The 18,604-nt window shown below is 58.1% G+C and overlaps 10 protein-coding genes across 10 annotated transcripts; 6 read left to right on the plus strand and 4 right to left on the minus strand.

The window, feature by feature from the left end:
- Positions 1-397: 397 nt before the first annotated feature.
- COLE_03797 (uncharacterized protein) lies at positions 398-2,083 on the plus strand (the record flags this gene model as incomplete). The annotated part of the gene is made up of 3 exons (XM_018422857.2): positions 398-599; positions 912-1,437; positions 1,477-2,083. The coding sequence occupies 3 exons, from the start codon at positions 398-400 to the stop codon at positions 2,081-2,083; spliced, it is 1,335 nt and encodes a 444-aa protein (XP_018279672.1).
- Positions 2,084-2,161: 78 nt separating this feature from the next.
- Positions 2,162-2,568, plus strand: COLE_03798 (uncharacterized protein; the record flags this gene model as incomplete). Its single annotated transcript, XM_018427318.2, has 2 exons — positions 2,162-2,314; positions 2,362-2,568. 2 exons carry the CDS (start codon positions 2,162-2,164, stop codon positions 2,566-2,568), a joined length of 360 nt encoding a protein of 119 aa, XP_018279673.1.
- Positions 2,569-2,640: 72 nt separating this feature from the next.
- On the minus strand, positions 2,641-6,414 carry COLE_03799 (uncharacterized protein; the record flags this gene model as incomplete). Its single annotated transcript, XM_018422858.2, has 14 exons — positions 2,641-2,780; positions 2,824-3,228; positions 3,269-3,475; positions 3,510-3,788; positions 3,823-4,498; positions 4,533-4,642; positions 4,679-4,780; positions 4,819-4,979; positions 5,020-5,141; positions 5,174-5,427; positions 5,463-5,882; positions 5,917-6,072; positions 6,116-6,185; positions 6,220-6,414. The coding sequence occupies 14 exons, from the start codon at positions 6,412-6,414 to the stop codon at positions 2,641-2,643; spliced, it is 3,297 nt and encodes a 1,098-aa protein (XP_018279674.1).
- A 594-nt stretch (positions 6,415-7,008) lies between these two features.
- On the plus strand, positions 7,009-9,217 carry COLE_03800 (uncharacterized protein; the record flags this gene model as incomplete). The annotated part of the gene is made up of 7 exons (XM_018426591.2): positions 7,009-7,317; positions 7,352-7,852; positions 7,894-8,453; positions 8,489-8,636; positions 8,672-8,881; positions 8,916-9,100; positions 9,151-9,217. 7 exons carry the CDS (start codon positions 7,009-7,011, stop codon positions 9,215-9,217), a joined length of 1,980 nt encoding a protein of 659 aa, XP_018279675.1.
- A 621-nt stretch (positions 9,218-9,838) lies between these two features.
- COLE_03801 (uncharacterized protein) lies at positions 9,839-10,586 on the minus strand (the record flags this gene model as incomplete). Its single annotated transcript, XM_018424962.2, has 4 exons — positions 9,839-9,926; positions 9,970-10,033; positions 10,086-10,194; positions 10,257-10,586. 4 exons carry the CDS (start codon positions 10,584-10,586, stop codon positions 9,839-9,841), a joined length of 591 nt encoding a protein of 196 aa, XP_018279676.2.
- A 521-nt stretch (positions 10,587-11,107) lies between these two features.
- On the plus strand, positions 11,108-12,322 carry COLE_03802 (uncharacterized protein; the record flags this gene model as incomplete). The annotated part of the gene is made up of 9 exons (XM_018425753.2): positions 11,108-11,150; positions 11,216-11,330; positions 11,380-11,501; positions 11,533-11,648; positions 11,683-11,787; positions 11,822-11,914; positions 11,952-12,033; positions 12,066-12,182; positions 12,219-12,322. 9 exons carry the CDS (start codon positions 11,108-11,110, stop codon positions 12,320-12,322), a joined length of 897 nt encoding a protein of 298 aa, XP_018279677.1.
- A 270-nt stretch (positions 12,323-12,592) lies between these two features.
- COLE_03803 (uncharacterized protein) lies at positions 12,593-13,323 on the plus strand (the record flags this gene model as incomplete). The annotated part of the gene is made up of 3 exons (XM_018422859.2): positions 12,593-12,643; positions 12,675-12,777; positions 12,929-13,323. The coding sequence occupies 3 exons, from the start codon at positions 12,593-12,595 to the stop codon at positions 13,321-13,323; spliced, it is 549 nt and encodes a 182-aa protein (XP_018279678.1).
- Positions 13,324-13,373: 50 nt separating this feature from the next.
- On the minus strand, positions 13,374-14,598 carry COLE_03804 (uncharacterized protein; the record flags this gene model as incomplete). Its single annotated transcript, XM_018422860.2, has 5 exons — positions 13,374-14,015; positions 14,199-14,289; positions 14,326-14,407; positions 14,443-14,537; positions 14,576-14,598. The coding sequence occupies 5 exons, from the start codon at positions 14,596-14,598 to the stop codon at positions 13,374-13,376; spliced, it is 933 nt and encodes a 310-aa protein (XP_018279679.1).
- A 430-nt stretch (positions 14,599-15,028) lies between these two features.
- COLE_03805 (uncharacterized protein) lies at positions 15,029-16,532 on the plus strand (the record flags this gene model as incomplete). The annotated part of the gene is made up of 4 exons (XM_018425312.1): positions 15,029-15,123; positions 15,163-15,286; positions 15,319-15,429; positions 15,465-16,532. 4 exons carry the CDS (start codon positions 15,029-15,031, stop codon positions 16,530-16,532), a joined length of 1,398 nt encoding a protein of 465 aa, XP_018279680.1.
- Positions 16,533-16,581: 49 nt separating this feature from the next.
- COLE_03806 (uncharacterized protein) lies at positions 16,582-18,504 on the minus strand (the record flags this gene model as incomplete). The annotated part of the gene is made up of 1 exon (XM_018427320.2): positions 16,582-18,504. The coding sequence occupies one exon, from the start codon at positions 18,502-18,504 to the stop codon at positions 16,582-16,584; it is 1,923 nt and encodes a 640-aa protein (XP_018279681.1).
- Between the last annotated feature and the right edge of the window lie 100 nt (positions 18,505-18,604).

An 18,604-nucleotide genomic window follows, 5' to 3' on the forward strand; every position in this document is an offset into this window, starting at 1 on the left:
CTCTTCGACCTCTTCACCTCATCTCATCTCGACTCCCATCAAGCTCCTCCCCCATCTTCACATCTTCCCGTCTTCTCATCTTCCCACCATCGCATCGCACTCATCGCACTTATCGCAATCTCCTCCTTTCCTCACCCAGACTTAGCCAAGACACCGCACCCTCTTCTCCGCACGGTTACCGATCCGTGACAGCCTTTGCGCAGGTTCATTCGCAAGATCGCAAGCTCCCGAGCCCAATCGACCCGCGAGCCGACCAGCAAGGCGACGCCTCACACGTTCTCACACACCCACCCAATTACCCAGCTGCCGTTATCGCACGCGCGCCCAACTTCCTCATCTGTCTATCTATCGCTAGGCTCGTGCGCTACTCGCTCACTCCAAATCAGCCTCCTGCACGATGAGCACCGCCGACCCAGCTTGTTATCCTGCCAACCACCATTCATCCCCCAAAGCCGAACATTCCCCTCATATGGCCCCAGAGCAGCTGCCCAAGCCTACCGAGACCAACAATGGCCATGAGCCCCGCCTCATCATTGTCTCCAACCGTCTTCCGGTGACCATTTCCAAGGATGCCGACGGCGAGTATTCTTTCAAGGTGAGTAACTAGAGCGTTGCCAAAGGTATTGCCCTAACTCACCACAGATGTCGTCGGGTGGCTTGGTCTCGGCGCTTTCCGGCTGCAAGAAGACGATGTCATTCACCTGGATCGGGTGGCCTGGCAAAGACGTGAGCTATTATTTCTGTCTTTAGCTCCTCTGCTCACACCCAGATCCCACTTCAAGACCGCGAGTACGTAAATCAACGCCTGCTCGAGGAGTACCAGTGTTATCCTGTTTACCTGTCGGACGAAGTGGCCGACCGTCACTACAATGGTGAGTCTGAAACTCTCATTCTCACGCCACTGACATCAGGCTTCTCAAACTCAATCCTGTGGCCCTTGTTCCACTACCACCCCGGAGAAATGAACTTTGACGCGTCATACTGGCTCGCATATCGTGAGGCCAACATCCGCTTCGCAGACGTCGTCGCCTCCTTCGTCCGCACTGGCGATGTCGTATGGGTTCAGGACTACCACCTCATGCTCCTGCCCATGCTTCTCCGCAGCATGATCACAGGCGAGTCAAACCAGGGCGAGATGACGCGCCGTGAGATGGGACGTGTCAAGGAGGGGGTGGACGAGGCCGTCGTCAATGACATCAACATAAAGATGCCGCCGCCAAACCGCGGCAACGGCGGCGGTGCCGATGAGGGAGTGGAGATGCTCGAGGACGTCGAGGAGGAGTCGAACCCCAAAAGCCCGACCCATCGTCAGAGCAGCAGCACACCTGGCATGACTCCCTTCCAGAAGTCGGAGATCCAGGCGCGTCGCCGGGGCAAGGGGGGAGTGCGCATCGGCTTCTTCCTCCACACACCGTTCCCCTCGAGTGAGATCTACAGGTGAGTCGACCCGCTCCATGACCAGTCACTGATGGTCAGGATTCTTCCCGTCAGACGTGAGATCCTTCTTGGTGTGCTCCAGTGCGACTTGATCGGCTTCCATACATACGACTACGCCCGTCACTTCCTGAGCGCTTGCACGCGTATCTTGGGCCTCGAGACGCAGCCCAACGGCATCGAGTTCGAAGGTCGCTGGGTCCAAGTCGGCACGTTCCCCATCGGTATTGATCCCTGGCAATTCGTCGAGGGCGTCAAGCTTCCTGTGGTCCAGGAACGCTTGGATCGACTCGAGAAGCGCTTTGAGGACTGCAAGGTCATCATCGGCGTCGACCGTCTTGACTACATCAAGGGCATCCCGCAGAAGCTGCATGCCTTTGAGGTTTTCCTCACCCAGCATCCTGAGTGGATCGAGAAGGTCATCCTCATCCAGCTTGCTATCCCGTCTCGGCAGGATGTCGAGGAGTACATGAACCTGCGCTCATGCGTTAACGAGCTGGTCGGCCGCATCAACGGCCAGTTCAGTACCCCGACCTGGACACCCATCGTCTTTATGCACCGCTCGGTGCCCTTTGAGGAGCTCACCGCCATGTACGCGCTGGCTGATGTCTGCCTCGTGACGTCAACTCGCGATGGCATGAACCTGTGAGTCTATTTGGGACAAGCATTGCTAATAGGTAGCGTCGCCTACGAGTACATCTCGTCTCAGGCTGAGAAGCACGGCTCTATGATTTTGTCCGAGTTTGCTGGAGCCTCGCAGAGTCTGGCTGGCTCGCTCATTATCAACCCTTGGGACGTTGACTCGACGGCCAGTGCCATCCACCAAGCCCTCACGTTGGCTCCAGAGATCCGTGCCCAGAACTGGACAAAGCTGTTTGCAGTGAGTGTCCTGTCCGCAGAACCATGTTGTTCCCAGCTAATCCCTAGTACGTGTCCAACTTTACCGCGCAGTCCTGGGGCCTCTCCTTCCTCAACGAGCTCAACCGCTCGACAGGGCGTCGTCCTACTGGGCCTCTGCTGGGCGGCCGCCGAAAGTCGAGTAGCAACCTCAGCCGTGCTAGCTCACGTGCAAGCATCAAGCGGCGCTTCACTGTCAACTCGTCCACTCCAGTCGCTCCTGTTGTGGCCTCTTAAAATCAATCTACTCGTCATTCTCCTAGCTCTCCTGTACAGATGGATGTATCATGGTAAAACATGTCTATGGCTCTAAGATTCGTTGACCTTCGCATATGCTGCTGGATTGAGTCGGTGGTGCAATGCCTTGATAACGTAGAGTGGTAGACTGGACACCGCCACGATAATGGCGACCTTGCTAATAAAAGTGGTCGTGAGGACGAAGTGCATGTCTGATGGTAAGCAGGAGTACAGGGGGCGATCGCGGAGGCTCACCAAAGTACTCTGGAAGGATCCACATCGAGCCAAAGTATATGATGGCAGTGGCAATTTCGCTCAACACCATATACTTGTGCCAGGTCGTAATCTCCAATGCGACCATGATGAGCTCGTTCAGAACGAGGGCCGTGAACGAGATTGCCACAATGTGTAGGAACTCAGACTCAAAGAGGAGCAGGGAGAGGAGCATAATCGTTCCGCCCTGGTAGACACTGATCGTGAGCCAAGTGAAGAATGTCCTGTAGCTCAAGGAACGGCCCTTGGTGAGCTCCTTGTACAGCTCGGGGTACATGAGCGCCGTGTCCTCGTTCACATCGCGATCGAGGACGAGAGAGAAGACTGGAGCCATGGTGTAGACGGTGGCGTAGCCCACCTGCAGCCATCCTTGGTAGAGGGCGATGGCTAGGGTCAGCTGCTGCGTCGTGAATTGGAGACAACTTACGCGCAAAGAAGAAGATTGAGCTGAAGACTGCTTGGATGACTGCGATGATCAAGCCGCGGTGAATAACGAACTGCGACAGTTTCGCAGAGCGCTTATACGAGTTGCGCCCGTGCCAGAGCAACAGCTGTGTGAGATACGAGAACTGGTTGATGGAAAAGTCGGCGGCAAGTGACGCCTGCTTGCCCTCTTTGCCGACAATGCCGACTCCTGGTCGTCAGCAGCGCAAAGCGTGCATACTCACCAACATCGGCAGCCTGGATCATGCTGACGTCGTTGCCTCCGTCGCCGATACAGCACACCGTTTTCTTACTAAACTCGCGGATCAGGGTTGCAACGTCGGCCTTTTGCGTAGGCGAGCAACGACACGCGACCACGGCGGGCAGCTGCGTCGCTAACATGACGAACTCGGTCCTGAACGAGTCCAGGCAAAGCTGGAGAGATTCGCCATCAATAACGAGGCAGCAGTCAAGCTTGGCCTGAAGAAAGTCAAGCATATCTCGGACCTGGTGAGATGATTGAACTAGGATCAGCCCCGGCCCCACATATTGGCTCACGTTTCGCAACTTGGTGGATGTATTGATTGCGTGATACGAGCTTGCTAGACACTGCGATGTTGGTGGCCGTCTCAATTTTGTCGCCGGTCAACATCCAGATCTTCAGCCCCGCGTTGCGCATGAGCTCGAGGGTCGATTTTACGTCGTCCTGCAGCTTGTCCTCCACACCAGTCAGAGCCAGCAGCTCCAAGTCCGACTCCAGATACTCTTGGACGACAGCCCTCATAGCCTCCGTGCGCTCGTCGCCGGGAACTAGCTGCGCCTCCTTGTACTTCGTGTCGAAGGCAGCGTAGTTCTCGTCCGATAAACGCTTCCGGCCAACAACCAGCGTGCGCAGGCCCTCGCGCGCCATATTGCCGGTCTCCTCATCTAACCAGTCGTTTTTCTGAACGATCTTGGACATGACGACGTCGGCGCCCTTCTGAACGAAGGTAGTGACCCCAGAGGAGCGATCGCGAATGATAATGCCCATGCGCTTCGACTCGGAAGTGAACGGAAAGACAGCTAGGATGTCGAATGCCAGTGTTTGCCCGCTTTTAGTCTGCAAGGTCATGCTTGTGCGGTCGCGCGAGGCGAGGGTGAGCCCAACGGTTTCTGTCCACTCTACAATTGCCACCTCGTCCGGGGACGAAGCCTGGTAGGTCACAGTCCCATCATCGTTAGTTACAGGCGTCACCTACATGGTAAGCTTGTGCTGTCATGCAACTCACGTTGTGACATGTCGCCAGCGCCATTACAGCATCCTTAACGCGAGTCGAGATGTCTCGGCGACTGCGGGGCACAACCCCAGGGCCAAGGCCAACAGACCCCTGTCGCTTCTCTGTGGGTCAGCCTTGATCGCACCTCTAATACTCACGGGACTGTTCCCCAAAGGCCTGCGACAGGAGATGGGCTACCTCATCCATCGACTCCCAAGTGAAGACAACAGTCCCCATGTGGAGCTTCTTCATCTCCATTTCTGCGTGTCAGGTGACCACTCCTCCAGTCCAAGCTCACCGTTGCGGGTCAAGGTGCCGGTTTTGTCTGTCAGGAGGTACTCAATTCTCCCCAGCTCTTCAGGAAGAGTACTTGTGCGGACGATTGTCTGGGGAATTTCGGGGTCGGTTTGGATGAGGTGCGAGTAAACGGTCTTGGCCATATCAAGGTTAACACGCAGACTGTCCTGTCAGCAATGACCCGAAATTATGAGATCTTCACCTGATGGGAATGATGGACGAGAACAGAATGAGGAAGCGGAAAACATAGATGTACCACTGTCCGCGGAAACCGTTCAGCGCAACGAGAAACAACGACAGAGCGAACGTGACCGCACAGAGAATCTTCTATCAGCATAGCCAGAAGAGGGCCGCACCTTGGCCATCTTGTTGACCTCCTTCTCCAAAGTTCCCATTTTCGTCCCGGGTTCGCTAGTATTGAGAACAGCGCGCGTTTCCTTGCCGGTATAAACGACCAGACCTACGGCGGATCCAGCGGCAAGAACAGTATTTGCCCACATGACGTTCTCCACTGACAGCGGAACCGCAGTCTCGGTCTGCAGTCCTGGGTCTGTGGAGCGCAGAGTGAGGACACCGTAGAAAGTGTGGATGTCCTTGATGGGCGGGTCGGCTAATAATGAGACGTAGCAGCAGGGATAGACTCACCGTAGAGGCTGCCCTCTATCCCTCCAACGCCCTTGTCGCCTAGCCGCTGCGTCTCGGATACTGCGACCTTGAGCTTCCAGTCCGTCTCGCCGTCGAGCTGGTCAGTGCGGATGAAACAGGTGCCTTCTTCCTCGCTTGTTGTTAGGAGAACCATATCGGCCGGCACACGCTGGTTCTTCTCAAGTAAAACCATGTCGCCAACCTTAAGCCCGGAGGACGGTGTGGATCGAGTCTGTGGTCTGGGGAGGTCATACGCAGGAGGGTTGGATGGATCGACAGGTTCGTGAGAGAGAAGGACGAGATAGCGTGTCGAATTGGCCTCGCGGTCACGTTGATATCGGCAGTAGTCGTCATACGCCTCCTTGCCCATGGTCACTGCGAGGACGAATGCCAAAGGGGCGACATAGGTCACAATGTAGCCTGCAGTCAGCGGAGGCTTCGGCAAAGGCCGAACCGATCTTTAACGCCGGAATGAACTGGCTGAGGGCCACAACAAGGAAATAAAAGTTGAAGAAGAACTTGAACTGCTCATAGAACACTATCGGCAGGAATGACAAGATCGAGTACTTCTGATTTCGTATCAAGTTTGGTGGGTACTGAGATCTGGCTCCTGTCAAAATCAGCACACTTCCCACTTCCTGGCTTTGCCGCACCTTGTGCAGGCAGAGGTATTGTTCGTGAGCTAGAAGCAGATACGGTCTTTCCCTGCCTAGGCCCGACACTCTGGCCAGTTAGTGCAGACCCGGCCCTCACCCACCTGACGTTGAGACATCAACCTGTCGTCCCGTTCATAACTTCCCAGCAGAGCCTGAGACTCTTCAACTACGCCGCTGTCCCATCCGGGCTCTTCCTCGCCGGAGCCGTGTGCCATGTTGTTGTCGATGATGCCGGGGTCGGAAAACGAAAACGTAGTCAGCGCAATGTTGTTATCGCGGCCACGTTGCGCGGGCATTGATGCCAAGCTCTTGTGGATGGAGTAACGTGAGGTGACGGCTGAGCGGGCACTCGGGAGAGTTCCGAGCCCACGACAGGTTGTGCTGAATGGGGCACGGGATGATTCAAGATCGCGGTGTGGTCGCCGTTCGCGTCTTGGGCACAGAGTGGATGAGAGATGAAGGACAGGAGGGCGTCGCGAAACGCGTCAGACCGGCTGGTATCTACGATCGGCTTCCAGGTGGAGGTGGTCGGTCACGTGCGATGATGGCACCCCTGCAACGGATGATGCGGGCGAGCGCGCGAGCGAAGCAGACGTCTGATTCACCATCACTTCTCTACATTACTTAACTCTTCCTCTTCACTCTTCTTACTTTACCACGCTCTTCACTTCCACTTCATCCTCAGTACTCTGCAACGTAAACGGCGCCGCCTGCAATCGAAGCAATCGGCTTGGATCAACAACACTACAGGGAGAGTCCAACAACGCCCTGTCATTCTTTGGGCACCCGGCTCCTACGTAAGTGGTCCGCTGTTTCTGTGCTGATACCAGTCTCTTCTTGGCTATCAGTGCTAGCGCCAACGCGTCCAAGGGTGACGGTCATCGTTGGCAATGTCTGCAAGAGCGCGATCCTCGTCGCCGAGCCGCGCCGTTAACGACGCCTCCCCCCTTGTATGGGACAGCTCGCAGCGCTCGACGCCGCTACAGGCGGGACACCTGATTGATCAATTGCGTAGCAGATCGAGCAGCGTGTCTTCCCCCGCGTCACCGCGCAGCCTGAGTGACGCAGAACTGCCGTACTTTGACTCTCGCGACCCAAGCACAGCCAGCTGGCTGCGAAGCAATCGCGATGATGGGCGTCCTCAAGCACACTCAAGGACCGATCCTGCCGAGTCTCTTCCGATGGAGCTCCTCATTTTGGTGAGGACCATCATTCTGCCTGACTTACAGACAGATCCTGCGCTACCTCCCCTCGTCACATGACCTCCTCTCCGCCATGCTCGTCTCCCAGTCATGGTGCTTAGCTGCCTACCCTCTTATCTGGCAGCGACCTGCCCTCTCAACGGTCTCGCAGTTTGCGGGGTTTGTTCGTGCCCTCGGTACTCCCAGACCCCTCCTTCCCTATCCAACGACCGTGAGGCGCCTCCTCTGCAACTCGTTCGCTCGCCATCTAACGAACGACTTGTTCGGCGAGATCACCGCTTGCCGATATTTAGAGCGGCTGACCATACCAGGCGCCACGCGTCTGTCTGTAACCACACTGCTGGAGGTTCTTGGCCAGCTGCCAGAGCTGGTATCGATCGACGTAAGCGGCATGGACGCGGTGAACGACAAGGTCGTCAAGAAGATCGCCTCCAGCTGTCGGAAGCTGCAAGGGCTGAATTTGTCCAGATGCAAGCGGATAGGCGACGAAGGCATTCTGGCAGTGGCACAACAACTGCCCCATCTGAGGAGAGTGAGTATAAAATGTGATCGTCGACTGTGCTGACTGCGCAGATCAAGCTCAGTGGGTGTCATCGCCTGACGGATCGGGCCGTGGTCGCTCTGTCCCGCCACTGTCCTCTCCTCTTGGAACTCGACTTGGCTGGAGTTCCCCAGCTGACCAACGATACGACAATCAGCATTTTCCTCAACGCTAAGGCTTTGCGAGAACTCAAGATGAACGACAACAAAACTGTCAGCTTGGGCGCTATCCCAGACTTAGAAACCCTTTCCCGAATGGACGACTCAACCATCTTCGACAATGTTGGCGCCTATCCATGGTATCTCGTTGACGTACCGTCGCCAAAGGCTAGCTCCAGGATGGCTTCTCGCCCACCGGCAATGAGCCCAGCGCTTGTTCGCCCTGTCACCATTTCGTTCGATCAACTCCGCATTGTGGACTTCACGAGCTGCACAGGCTTGACAGATCAAGACGTTGATCATCTTGTTCAGAATGCGCCCATGCTCCGCAACCTCACATTGACGAAGTGTACGGCCTTGACCGACTTCGCTGTGGAGAGCATCTCAAGGCTCGGCAAGTGTCTCCACTATCTTCACTTGGGCCACGTCGGGAAGTGAGTAAGGTCATTGCAAAGCTGACCCGCCCAAGTATTACGGACGATGCAATCTTAAGACTGGCCAAGACATGCACTCGCCTACGCTATGTGGACGTGGCCAACTGTGCCCTTCTGACCGACTCGAGTGTCATCGCCTTGGCATCAAGCCTCCCAAAGCTGCGTAGGATCGGCCTGGTCAAGGTAGGTCGGAATATATGCCTCAGCTGACTCTCCAGGTAACAAACGTCACAGACAACGGCATTCTACCCCTCGGCGCACGTTACAACACCCTGGAGCGAATTCATCTCTCCTACTGCGACAAGATCACTGTCGCCGCCATCACCGAGTTACTTAATAAGCTACCTCTTCTCACACACCTGAGCTTGACCGGAATTAATTGCTTCAAGGTGCCCGAGTTGCAGCAATTCTGCCGCCCTGCTCCAGAAGTGAGCTCTAGCTACCATGACTCGCTTACAACAGGACTTTTCTATTCATCAGCGCGCCTCATTCTGCGTCTTCTCAGGTCCCGGCGTTGTGGCTTTGCGCAACTATCTCAACGCCCAAGCGACAGGTTGCGAGGGCTCGGACCACGCCCGCGGGGGCTCAATCCCGTCGTCACCGTCTGCCGTGCTTCCTGGCCCACCCGTGTCTTCCACGGCTGCACAGTGGATAGGCGTACAGGATCGCAGATTCCCCGGTGCCACCTTCACACCAGCCGCCGAAGGCTCGTCAAGGGATGCGTCGCAAACGCGGCTCCCATCCTACTCCGCAACGAGACGTAATGGAGACATGGTAAACCTGATACGGGACTTCTCCGGCACGACTCTGGGAGAACGCGTCGAGGGTGACCAGACCAATGGCCGTGCATCTGGTCTGCTTCAACCCCGAGCCCTCGCACCCCATGCTGTTCAGCGTGAGAGTTTCGGTGCTCGAGATTTTGGAGGATCTCGCGAAACAGGTCGGTCGCCGACCCAAAGGGGTCTTGGAGCGGACGAGTACATTCGCTCCGATGCGCCGTCACAAATTGCGCAGCAGACCGAGGCGCGAGGCGGTGCACACCCAAGCTCGAGCAGTGCGCGTAGAAGCACTCCATCCCGATCCAGGCCATAGCACCTACTGTTTTAGATTCCTTCGGTCTCGAGAGGCGCCACTCTGATCGTCGACCTGTAGTATCAAACGATTGTTCAGCAATTAGTCCAAGCCCAGTCATGTATGTCTATCACGTCACACCACGCAGTAGGCCACAGTTGATATCGGTTTTACAGAGGGGGACAGGGGGGAAGGCGAGCGCATCAGACCTAGCGGCAGACAGCGACCCAACTCTCACGTCTAAGGCATAGCACAACACGCTCAGTTCTTAACCCTGCTTGTCAGCTCTGTCCGCAATAACACAACTGGTAGACTTACGCCTTGACGATAGGGACAACGATAATGACAATGAGGACACAGATGCCGATGGCAATGATGACACGCATCTTCATGTCCTTCCACCTGAGCGTAAGCGCCGTGCAGCCAGCGACTCGGATGTACGAACCACATCTGCTTCCTCACGCGACTGGCACCGCGCCGGAACCCCTGAGCGGAGACGGCGAGATTGTCTGTGGGTCAGCCAACAATCAATCAAGGTGTGCTAGCCCGCGCTCCACTCACCTGTCTTGTCCTGGAGGGTATCCAGGCGCTCGCCACGCTCGGCGACCTTGGTGATGTTCTGGTGCATGATGTCGACGGTCGAGTCGATCTGCGCTTGGATGTCCGCGATCTTCGGGGTAAGCAGGACACTCCACACATGGCGCCCTTCGGTCGGGCGGAGGGTGAACTCACCTTCTGGTTCTGGGGGTGGCCGCCGCCAGAGGAAGGGCCAGCGCCGCTGGACCCAGCGGGGATGTACGGGTCGTAGGGCTCGGACGACCTGAATGTCAGTGCCGCCGCTATCTCACGCACATTGCACGGGTTCGGAGGAAGGCGAGGGAGGTTGTGAAGTTGGGGCGTGGGCCGGGCGGTAACGCAGCGGGGGATGTAGAGGATGGAAGGTGTCCTGTTCACGGTCTGGGGCGAGGTTGACGACGGAAAGGGGACGATGGGGGACGAGAGGGACGAGGATGAGGATGAAGAGGTTGTTGATGGTGTGAATTGAAGCGCAGACGTCGACATGCCACGGTGTGGTGGTGGCGTGGGTCGGGTGGTGTTCGCGAGCGGTGCAGCGGAACCAAATTCACCCTGCGCACATGGGGGCGGGGCGTTCCTTTGCGACCAACACGCGCCCGCGCCCCGTCGGCCCGCTCACGGCCTCGCGTCGACCATCATCAACCATGCAATCAGTAATGTGCCTCGGCGCGGGGGGGCTTCCAGCACTAGCGGTGCATCAACGCATCCATCCGAGATCCGAGAGGAGTTCTCCAGCAGCTGACTTTGATCCCTCAAGCCGTCAGACTCTCGCATTCAGTATTTGAAGCCGTGCCGATCAGCCTGACCTCAGCCCGCAGCCCATCCAGGCTATGAATCCAGGGCGCTTAATCGCCCTCCAATCCTGCCACTCTCAGCTGGGAGCCCCACTCTTATTTGGCTCAAGTCCACTCACCCCGACATCCACCACCAGCGTCTGAGCATCTCGGTATTTCAACCCATCTCCTCCCTCTTCATGTCACTACCTCGCTAGCCCACTCCCACTCACAATGCGCTTCCGGACACGCATTGCTAATGTTGCGCTACTTCACAGTGAGTATCTCACGTCGTCATCCGTCGATAGTGGCCTCTTGTGGTAAAAGCGCAGCTCACAGCAGAAATCGTACGCTCCCTCGCCGCACTCGCCAAGGTCTGCGTCGTCCGCCTGAGTCCAGAGTCGGTGCACTTCATCGTGCCAGGAAACGAGGGGCGTGATGGTGTGCAGGTGTGGTCGTGAGTCTCCGCTGCCTCTCCCGCCACCGCTCGGGTCGCTCACGCCCAGCCAAGTCAAAGTTCCTACGCTCTTCGACCACTTCCGCATCGAGTCGAACAACAACAACGAGATCTGGTTAGAAGTCAACCTCGACGCATTTCTCAAAGTTCTCCGCAGCGCGGACACCTCTAGTACGCTCCCCAAAAGCAGCGCTGACACCAGGTGGGATCGCCGACGGCGCGCGTGGTGGCAACGCCTCTTTGTCCGATGCAGACGTCATGGTCAAGCTCAACAAGCGCGACGGACGACCAGTGTGGACGTTTGAGATCTCTGGACGAGTGAGCTTACTCAAACACATAAATCTGATCATAGACGCCGCAGGGCAATCCGATCAACATCGCGCACGATATTACTGTGCATATCATCTCGTCAAGGCGGCAGAAGGAGCTCACTGAACCATTGTGTCCGCCACCAGACGTATGTCTCTCACCTACACTATCACTCACGCCAGATCCATCTTGTTTTGCCCAATCTGTCAGAGCTCAAGACGATTGTCTCACGGCTGGGTCATCTCGCAGAGGACGTCACTCTGGCTGCCAATCATGTGAGCTCGAGAATCTCTTGGCGTCTCTGACCTCTAGAAAGGGCAACTGGACCTCCGCGTGAAGACGAGCGGTGTGCACATGAGCACAACCTGGAACAACCTCCGCATTCCCACCACCAGTGCGTATGGGTGACCGCGTCGCTGACCCCAGCCGACTCCGAGAACGCGCCGCCGCCCCCGCCAGAACAAATGTTCAGCACAACCATCTCCATCCGCGGCTTCCAGAAGTTCTTGACGAGCCACTACGTTAGTGGCGTTGCGATTGCCTGTGAGTCCTGCCCACGGAGTCGAACTGAAACGTCAGGCATATGCGAGGGACACTGCGTAATTGCATACGTCTACATCGGAGAGATTGACGAGGCTGGTGGCGTCTTGACGTTCTTCCTGCCTGCGAAGAACGTCGATTAGGGATAGAAGATTAGACGAGCATGGACTTGCGCTTGCACAGATTACCTGCTTGCCACGCCAGCGCTGGCCATGATGATGCATGTACATATATATGTATAAATACTGCCATTCCGCTCCGGTGTTCACTGCGGCAACCAAGCCAGTTCATTTCATATCGCAAGGCACGGGGGATTCGACGATCGACGCGTCGACGCGGAAAAATGACGTCGCAGACGCTTGGATCACGGACGCGGACAACTTCGGTGTTGACAATTCGCCCATCTCCGTACCATGCACCGACCATCCGACTACCCCTCCGCCCTTCTCTGGCTTCTGGACGAGGTGGGCCAGCACTCGTCTTCACTAACTCCAGACCCATGTGACCGTCACGGCCGCGACGGCCATCGCAATCCTGTGGACGCGCAATGCGCATTGCGCGTGGTTTGCTGCCGGCGCCGTCGGGAGTACGGTCATCAGTGAGTGCTGAGTGTGATGCCTTGGACGCACCACCAATACTCCACGGACCATGGGGCTACACCATCTCCCATCGCCTGGCCTGATCCCGGCCCCGTCTCCTCTGCGACGCTCACCTTCCCTACGCATCTTGTCCTAGCTTGCTCACGCCAGCTCGTATCATCAAGCGCACGATCCGGCAGCCGCGTCCCCCACCCCCGCCGCCGAGCACCAAGCCTGCACCTGTGCGCCCAAAGCGGACATACGGCATGCCATCGACTCACTCGACCGCTCTCGGCTTCTACTTTGCGTACATGTGGCCTTTGCTGCCCCTCGTCAGCTCTGCCGTCTGGGGCGAGCGGGTAGCCGTGGCTGCCATCACAGCACTCACCCTTTGGAGCCGCGTCGAGCTAGGCTACCACACCGTGCCGCAGGTGGTCGTGGGGACAACCGTCGGCGTCGTCTGCGCCTTTGGTTGGAAGTCGCTGTGGGACGCCTATCCGATGGTCGGAGGCCAGTTGCAAATGTTGATGGACGCAGTGTTTGACAAGGTCTTCTCGCTCTTCTGATAGCTGTTACATGCAATGAAGTATACTACACATGAGGAAACTTCTGACTACTAAGCTGCCCATGCAGGGGTGTTGTTATAGCCGCCTCGGCGGTTACCACCACCGCCACCACCACCGCGGCCACGTCCCCGACCCTGCATACCTCCACGCCCAGACTGCTGACCGAGGCGGTAGCCCTGTGTGATATCGCCGCCCGCCTCGCCAAACGTGTCGAGATTGCGGTGGCGCTCCTCGGCGCGGCTCACGCGTGAGGAATCAGAGCTGATGTTGTCGAAGAAGCTCGACTTGTTGTAGGAGGGTCCCTTACGGGGGTGAGGCTTCCCATTCCGGTCACGAGCGGCGTCAGACGAGCTGACTACAGCGCTCGGGTGAGGCACGTTTTGGGGCGCGCCGAGGTCGACAGCCTCCACCTCGGCCTTGACCTCCTCCTCGTGATCCTCCTGGGCCTTGCGCGCCTGGCGCTCCTTCTGGAATTTCTCGTTGCCTTTGCTAAAGTCAAACTCGGCATCGGGCACGGCGGGAGCTTGAGGCTTGCGACGCTGGCGCCCTGGATCGGTGCTCAGCTCGGTGAGAGACTGCTGTACGCGGCCCAAGGCGGTTTCGGCGGAGTGGGCAGAGGTGTAAGGCTTTGGAGGAAGCCCCGCCACCCCACGAGGCGCTGGTGAGGTTTGACTGTTGCCTCGAGGTCCACTCTGTAATTGTCAGCTCCACGACGCGGAGAGAGCCGATGTAGAGGGTTGGGGAATCAGAAGGAAGGCAACGGAGGTATCCACATGGTTATATGCGCTCTTGGAAAGTCGCCTGACGGCGTTTACATCCGAAAAATGCTTCATCATTGAAGAGGAGGGGAATGGGAAGGAGCAGCTTCTACTCACGACCGATGCCAGGGCGGGGTCAACGGGAGCATTATTGGAGACGGGCGGAGCGGGGTTGTCCAGGAGAGACAGCTTGTTGATAGAGTTGGTACTGCGAGTGAGCACTCTTTCAGCCAAGCTTGCTCACTGGAAGCGAACCCATCCCAAGCTCTCTGAGGATCCAGGAAGGGAACGCTCGGAGGGCCGGTCTTCCGTACCATGGTTGTAGACTGAGTTTAGCTCCCGTGTCGATGGATTAGCTCACCATCAGATAGGCATAGCGTCTGCGTCTCCTGGTCGATCTCCTGGAAGATGCCCGTGTAGCGCACCTGGAGCTTGCTAATCACCTCGAAAGGCCTGCTGGATATGTTAAGTACGCATACGTTTGGGCTACTCACCCCGCGTATTGGCTGTAGTCCATGGTAAAGAAAGGCGAGGAGGTAGCGGTATAGGAGGGGGGAAAATGGGCCGCAACAGGGGCCGGTCAGAGCTGTTGAGATCGGAGAGATCGGAGTTAGAGTGCAGCTGCAATACCGGGGGTGAAGAACTGGGGAGGGGCGGAGGCGGTCCGATGTGGAGTGTAGAGGGTGAGGATATCAGAAAGAAAAGAGGAGGCGAGGAGGGATGAGAAATGAGGCGATAGTGAGGAGCAAAGAACGGATGATGAACGACAACGATCTCGAGGGGTGATTGAGGGCATTCCAGCACTCTGGATTCCGCGAAAAACACGTCATTATTGATACCGTTAGATCCGCTCGCCACCCTAGTGGAGGACGCGACTGCCTTCTAGGAGTATTTGGCTCAAGTACAATCACAACAACTACGACAACTCGCTCAAGAAACATGCGGACATGACTTCAAGCAAGCAGGTCATTTCGCGGGTAGCAGGTGCATACGCCCTCCTGCTGTTTCTCGGGTCGAGGAATCAGATTGGCCGTACGCTCTGGTATGTGCCAACCCTTGTCATAGCCCAGACTGACGTCAGGATCCTCTTAAACCTCCGCGACACATTGTGCGCGCTCAAGGAAGTGTATCCGAATGGACGTCGTATTGGAGTTGTCACACGCCGGCGGCGTCTTCGAGCAGCACTGGCGGGTTGGATCGTTCTGGTGAGGCAAGACAATCTCGGCACTGACCACAGGTGTCGGTGCAGCCGATAACAATGACGGCGGACACCCTTCTCGTCTGGATCCCATTCTACTCGTCCATCAAGATGCTCATTATGTTGGCTCTCATCTACTGGAGGGTCGAGGTACGGACTGCTTTTTTGAACTGCACTGATAAAAGTCCTCAGCTTTGCTCTTCCAGGCTATCGTGGTGCCTTTCGTGCGGCGGTATGAGAGGCAAATCGACCTCACCCTGCTGCTCATCGGCTCCACGGCCCTGTTCTTCTTTCACTTTCTGATTGAACTGCCTTACCAGGCGGTAGTTGCACTGGTCAAGCGGCCCGCGCTTTCCGCACCACGGACGCCGGCACGCCAACGTCCCGCTTGGACAGTCGCCTATCCGGCAACGCCTTCCCCCTCCCACTCTGTGTCTCACACCGAGCCAGAGCCCCCTCTCCTCAAAGAGGCGCCGCAAGCGCTTACACTAACGAGTTCGCCACGATCTCCCTCTCGCCGGCCACGCGGACCTCGCGAGCACAAGGCCGACTCTGCAACGAGTCATCAACCACGCGCTGCCACTGTTAAGAGTGCAGCTCCCTCAAACAAGCCGGGCCGCGTTAAGGCTGCAGCTCTGTCTTTCGATTCCTCCTCTACCCTTGCCTCCACCAGCGACCGTGAACGCCCTCGATCAGCGCTGAGTGAGCGCTCAAAGAGAGCTGTGGCCCCGCCCCGAGTCGACGATACAGTTCGACCGCTGAAGGCGGCGCGGCCCTCCGAGAAGGTTTCAGACAAGCGACTGGTGCGGCCCATTCGTTCCGGCAAGGCCGAGGACCAGCGCGACGTTGCTCACTCAGTTAAAGTGCGCTCAGCTCTGAAGCATCTTCCACCTGCACCCTCACATGATCCGCGGCAACCGATCGCGGGCCCTTCCCGGTCCTCTAATTCTCAGACCATGCCTCCCCGTTCAATGTCGCAGGCAGAACCGAAGCGACCCACGCGTGGGCAAAAACGTGCTCGACCGGACGAGGAAGAGTACGAAGAAAGCGACGCATCCACGCACCGCTCCTCCCATGCCATGTCCACCAGGAACACGCCTCGCAAGGCTAAAGGTTCGAAGGCTGCGACCGCATCCGGTCCAGCGAAGCGTGCAACTGCTCCGCGGCAGCCGGCTACGCGCACCCGCGTTGCCGCCACAACGACGAAAGGCGACACGCCACGCGTCAAGCGCGCACGCCCAGGCAAGAAGTGATACACTATGTAGCTATGACAAGGACCGTATGTATATTGGACATCAACTATTACCAGTGCGCTATCATATCGTCTTGCAGGACAGGGGATCTGCGGAGGGCGGAGGACTTGAGGACGGAGTGTTGTGGAAACAGGTGGGAGTTGGAGCTGGCGGCTGAGCGAGTGGAGACCATGGACGAGCGGGGTCGTGGCGGCGGTTGGAGACCTGTTGGTGGGCTGAAAGTGAGTCTGAAGGGGCTTGTGGGCATTGGCTGCGGCTGAGGTTGTGGAGCATGTAGTGGGTTGGTGTACGGGAATAAATACGTCGAGTCGCCGGCGGATGAGACAGAGGACGTGGAACCACGTCTGGTGTGCCCGATCGCCGCCCGTTCTTCGGGTGGGATGATGTACGCGCCGAGCGACAACGGTCGGGGCGCAGGGGAAAGGGAGAGGGCCTCGCCCAGCTGCTTGAGCGGAGGTTCCATCTCCGCCTCCGGCACAACCTGCGCGATGGCCACCTCCTCCTCCTGGATACCGTCTCGCTGCGGCGGCTCGCCCGAGCGGCGGCGCCGGCTCATGAGGCGGTTGCGGAGTGAGTCTCCGCGCTCAGGCGGAGTGGGAGGGAGAGGTCTCTGGCCGTAGGGGACGCTGGCGTTAGCTCTGCGCCTCCTCGCGGCTGACATGTCACCGTGCGGCGGGCTGAGAGGCCGTTCCGGCGACTCCCGCCTGCGGCTTGAGTTTCGTCGTAACCGCGGCATGGAGAAGGACGACTTGCCCGGGTTCGGAGGAGAGGCGACGGGAGCAGGTTTTGGTTCGACACTCGATGGCGAGGGGCGTCTAGGCGGCGTTGTGGGCGGAGGTCTATCTAAAAGCTGCGGGGTGCGGGAGCGTGAGGTGGTCCTGGGCGCACCGGGAGGAGGAGGTGGTGGGGAACTGGGCGGCGGGGGAGGTGGGGGCAACGCTGCTGCCTGTGCAGGGGCCGGTGGAGAGAGGGGGCGGCGCTGTAGTCTGTTCGAAGGGGAGGTGTGGCCGATTTGACTCCCATTCCGCGGGGGCTGCGCGCGACCGCCGTTGGAATGCCCAACTTGACTGTTGTGTTGCGGGGGTGGTGCGTAACTTCCGTTCGCATGCCCGAGCTGGCTCCCAGTCGGCGGAGATCGCGCGACAGTACCGCTCGTATGTCCAATCTGGCTCCCATTTGGGGGAAGAGGCTGCGTAAAGTCGGAGTTCGTGTGGCCGGCCTGGCTACCGCTCGGCGGAGGTTGCGTGTAATCGATATGGGTATGCCCGGCCTGACTGCCGTTGGGCGCAGGAGCGACGTAGTTGTCCCACTCCGTTGGTGGCGGCAGCACTATGCAGTCGGGCAAAGGCTCCTCATTGAAGAAGGCCTCAAGGACCTCCAGAGGCCCCAGGGGTCCTTCAGCTTCGCCCTCGGAGTCCGACTCCTCTTGGATAGATGATGCGAGACCACCTTGCCAGGGCGGCTCAAGGGTGCACCCGTGTCCGTTAACTGACGTCGAACGCGTGAGCGGCATGTTAGGTTGAGCCTGCTGAACTTGCTCAGAGAATCTTCTGCCGCGCCACGCGTCCTCCCTCTGCTGCGTGTGCATGGGCGCGGCATGCGCGGTGTGCCGAGGGGCATATCTCGGACCATCGGGTGCCTTGAGAGCATGCCTCGCCTGTTGGGGCGGCTGGGAGCGTGGCGCACTGCGTGATAACTCGTTCAACGAGGGGATTTTGCGAGGCAGGTAGGCGTCGGGGTAGCGCTGAGGGGCATACTCGGTGGTGTGGGCCGAGCGGAGGCTCGGACTTGGGGTTCTAGACCCGGGGTACCCCTGCGAGCGTGGAGGAGGAGAGGGCCGCAGCGGTTGGAGTGGAGCCGGGGACAAGACGACGACAGGCTGCTTGAGCGGCTCGGGTGCCGTCTTGGTGCGTTTGGAGCGAGACTTGCGGGAGAAAAAGCGAGAGGGAAAGGGGAGGAAGGAGGTCGACATGACTGCGACCTCCGCGAAGGGGGGAGGGAGCGGAGCGGAGAGCAAAACAGATCAAGGAGGGTGGTGGTGAGTGGATGGAACAACTACTGAAGACGTGAGG

Source organism: Cutaneotrichosporon oleaginosum (assembly GCF_008065305.1).
Source record: "Cutaneotrichosporon oleaginosum strain ATCC 20508 chromosome Unknown ATCC20508_contig03, whole genome shotgun sequence".
NCBI classification, from domain to species: domain Eukaryota; kingdom Fungi; phylum Basidiomycota; class Tremellomycetes; order Trichosporonales; family Trichosporonaceae; genus Cutaneotrichosporon; species Cutaneotrichosporon oleaginosum.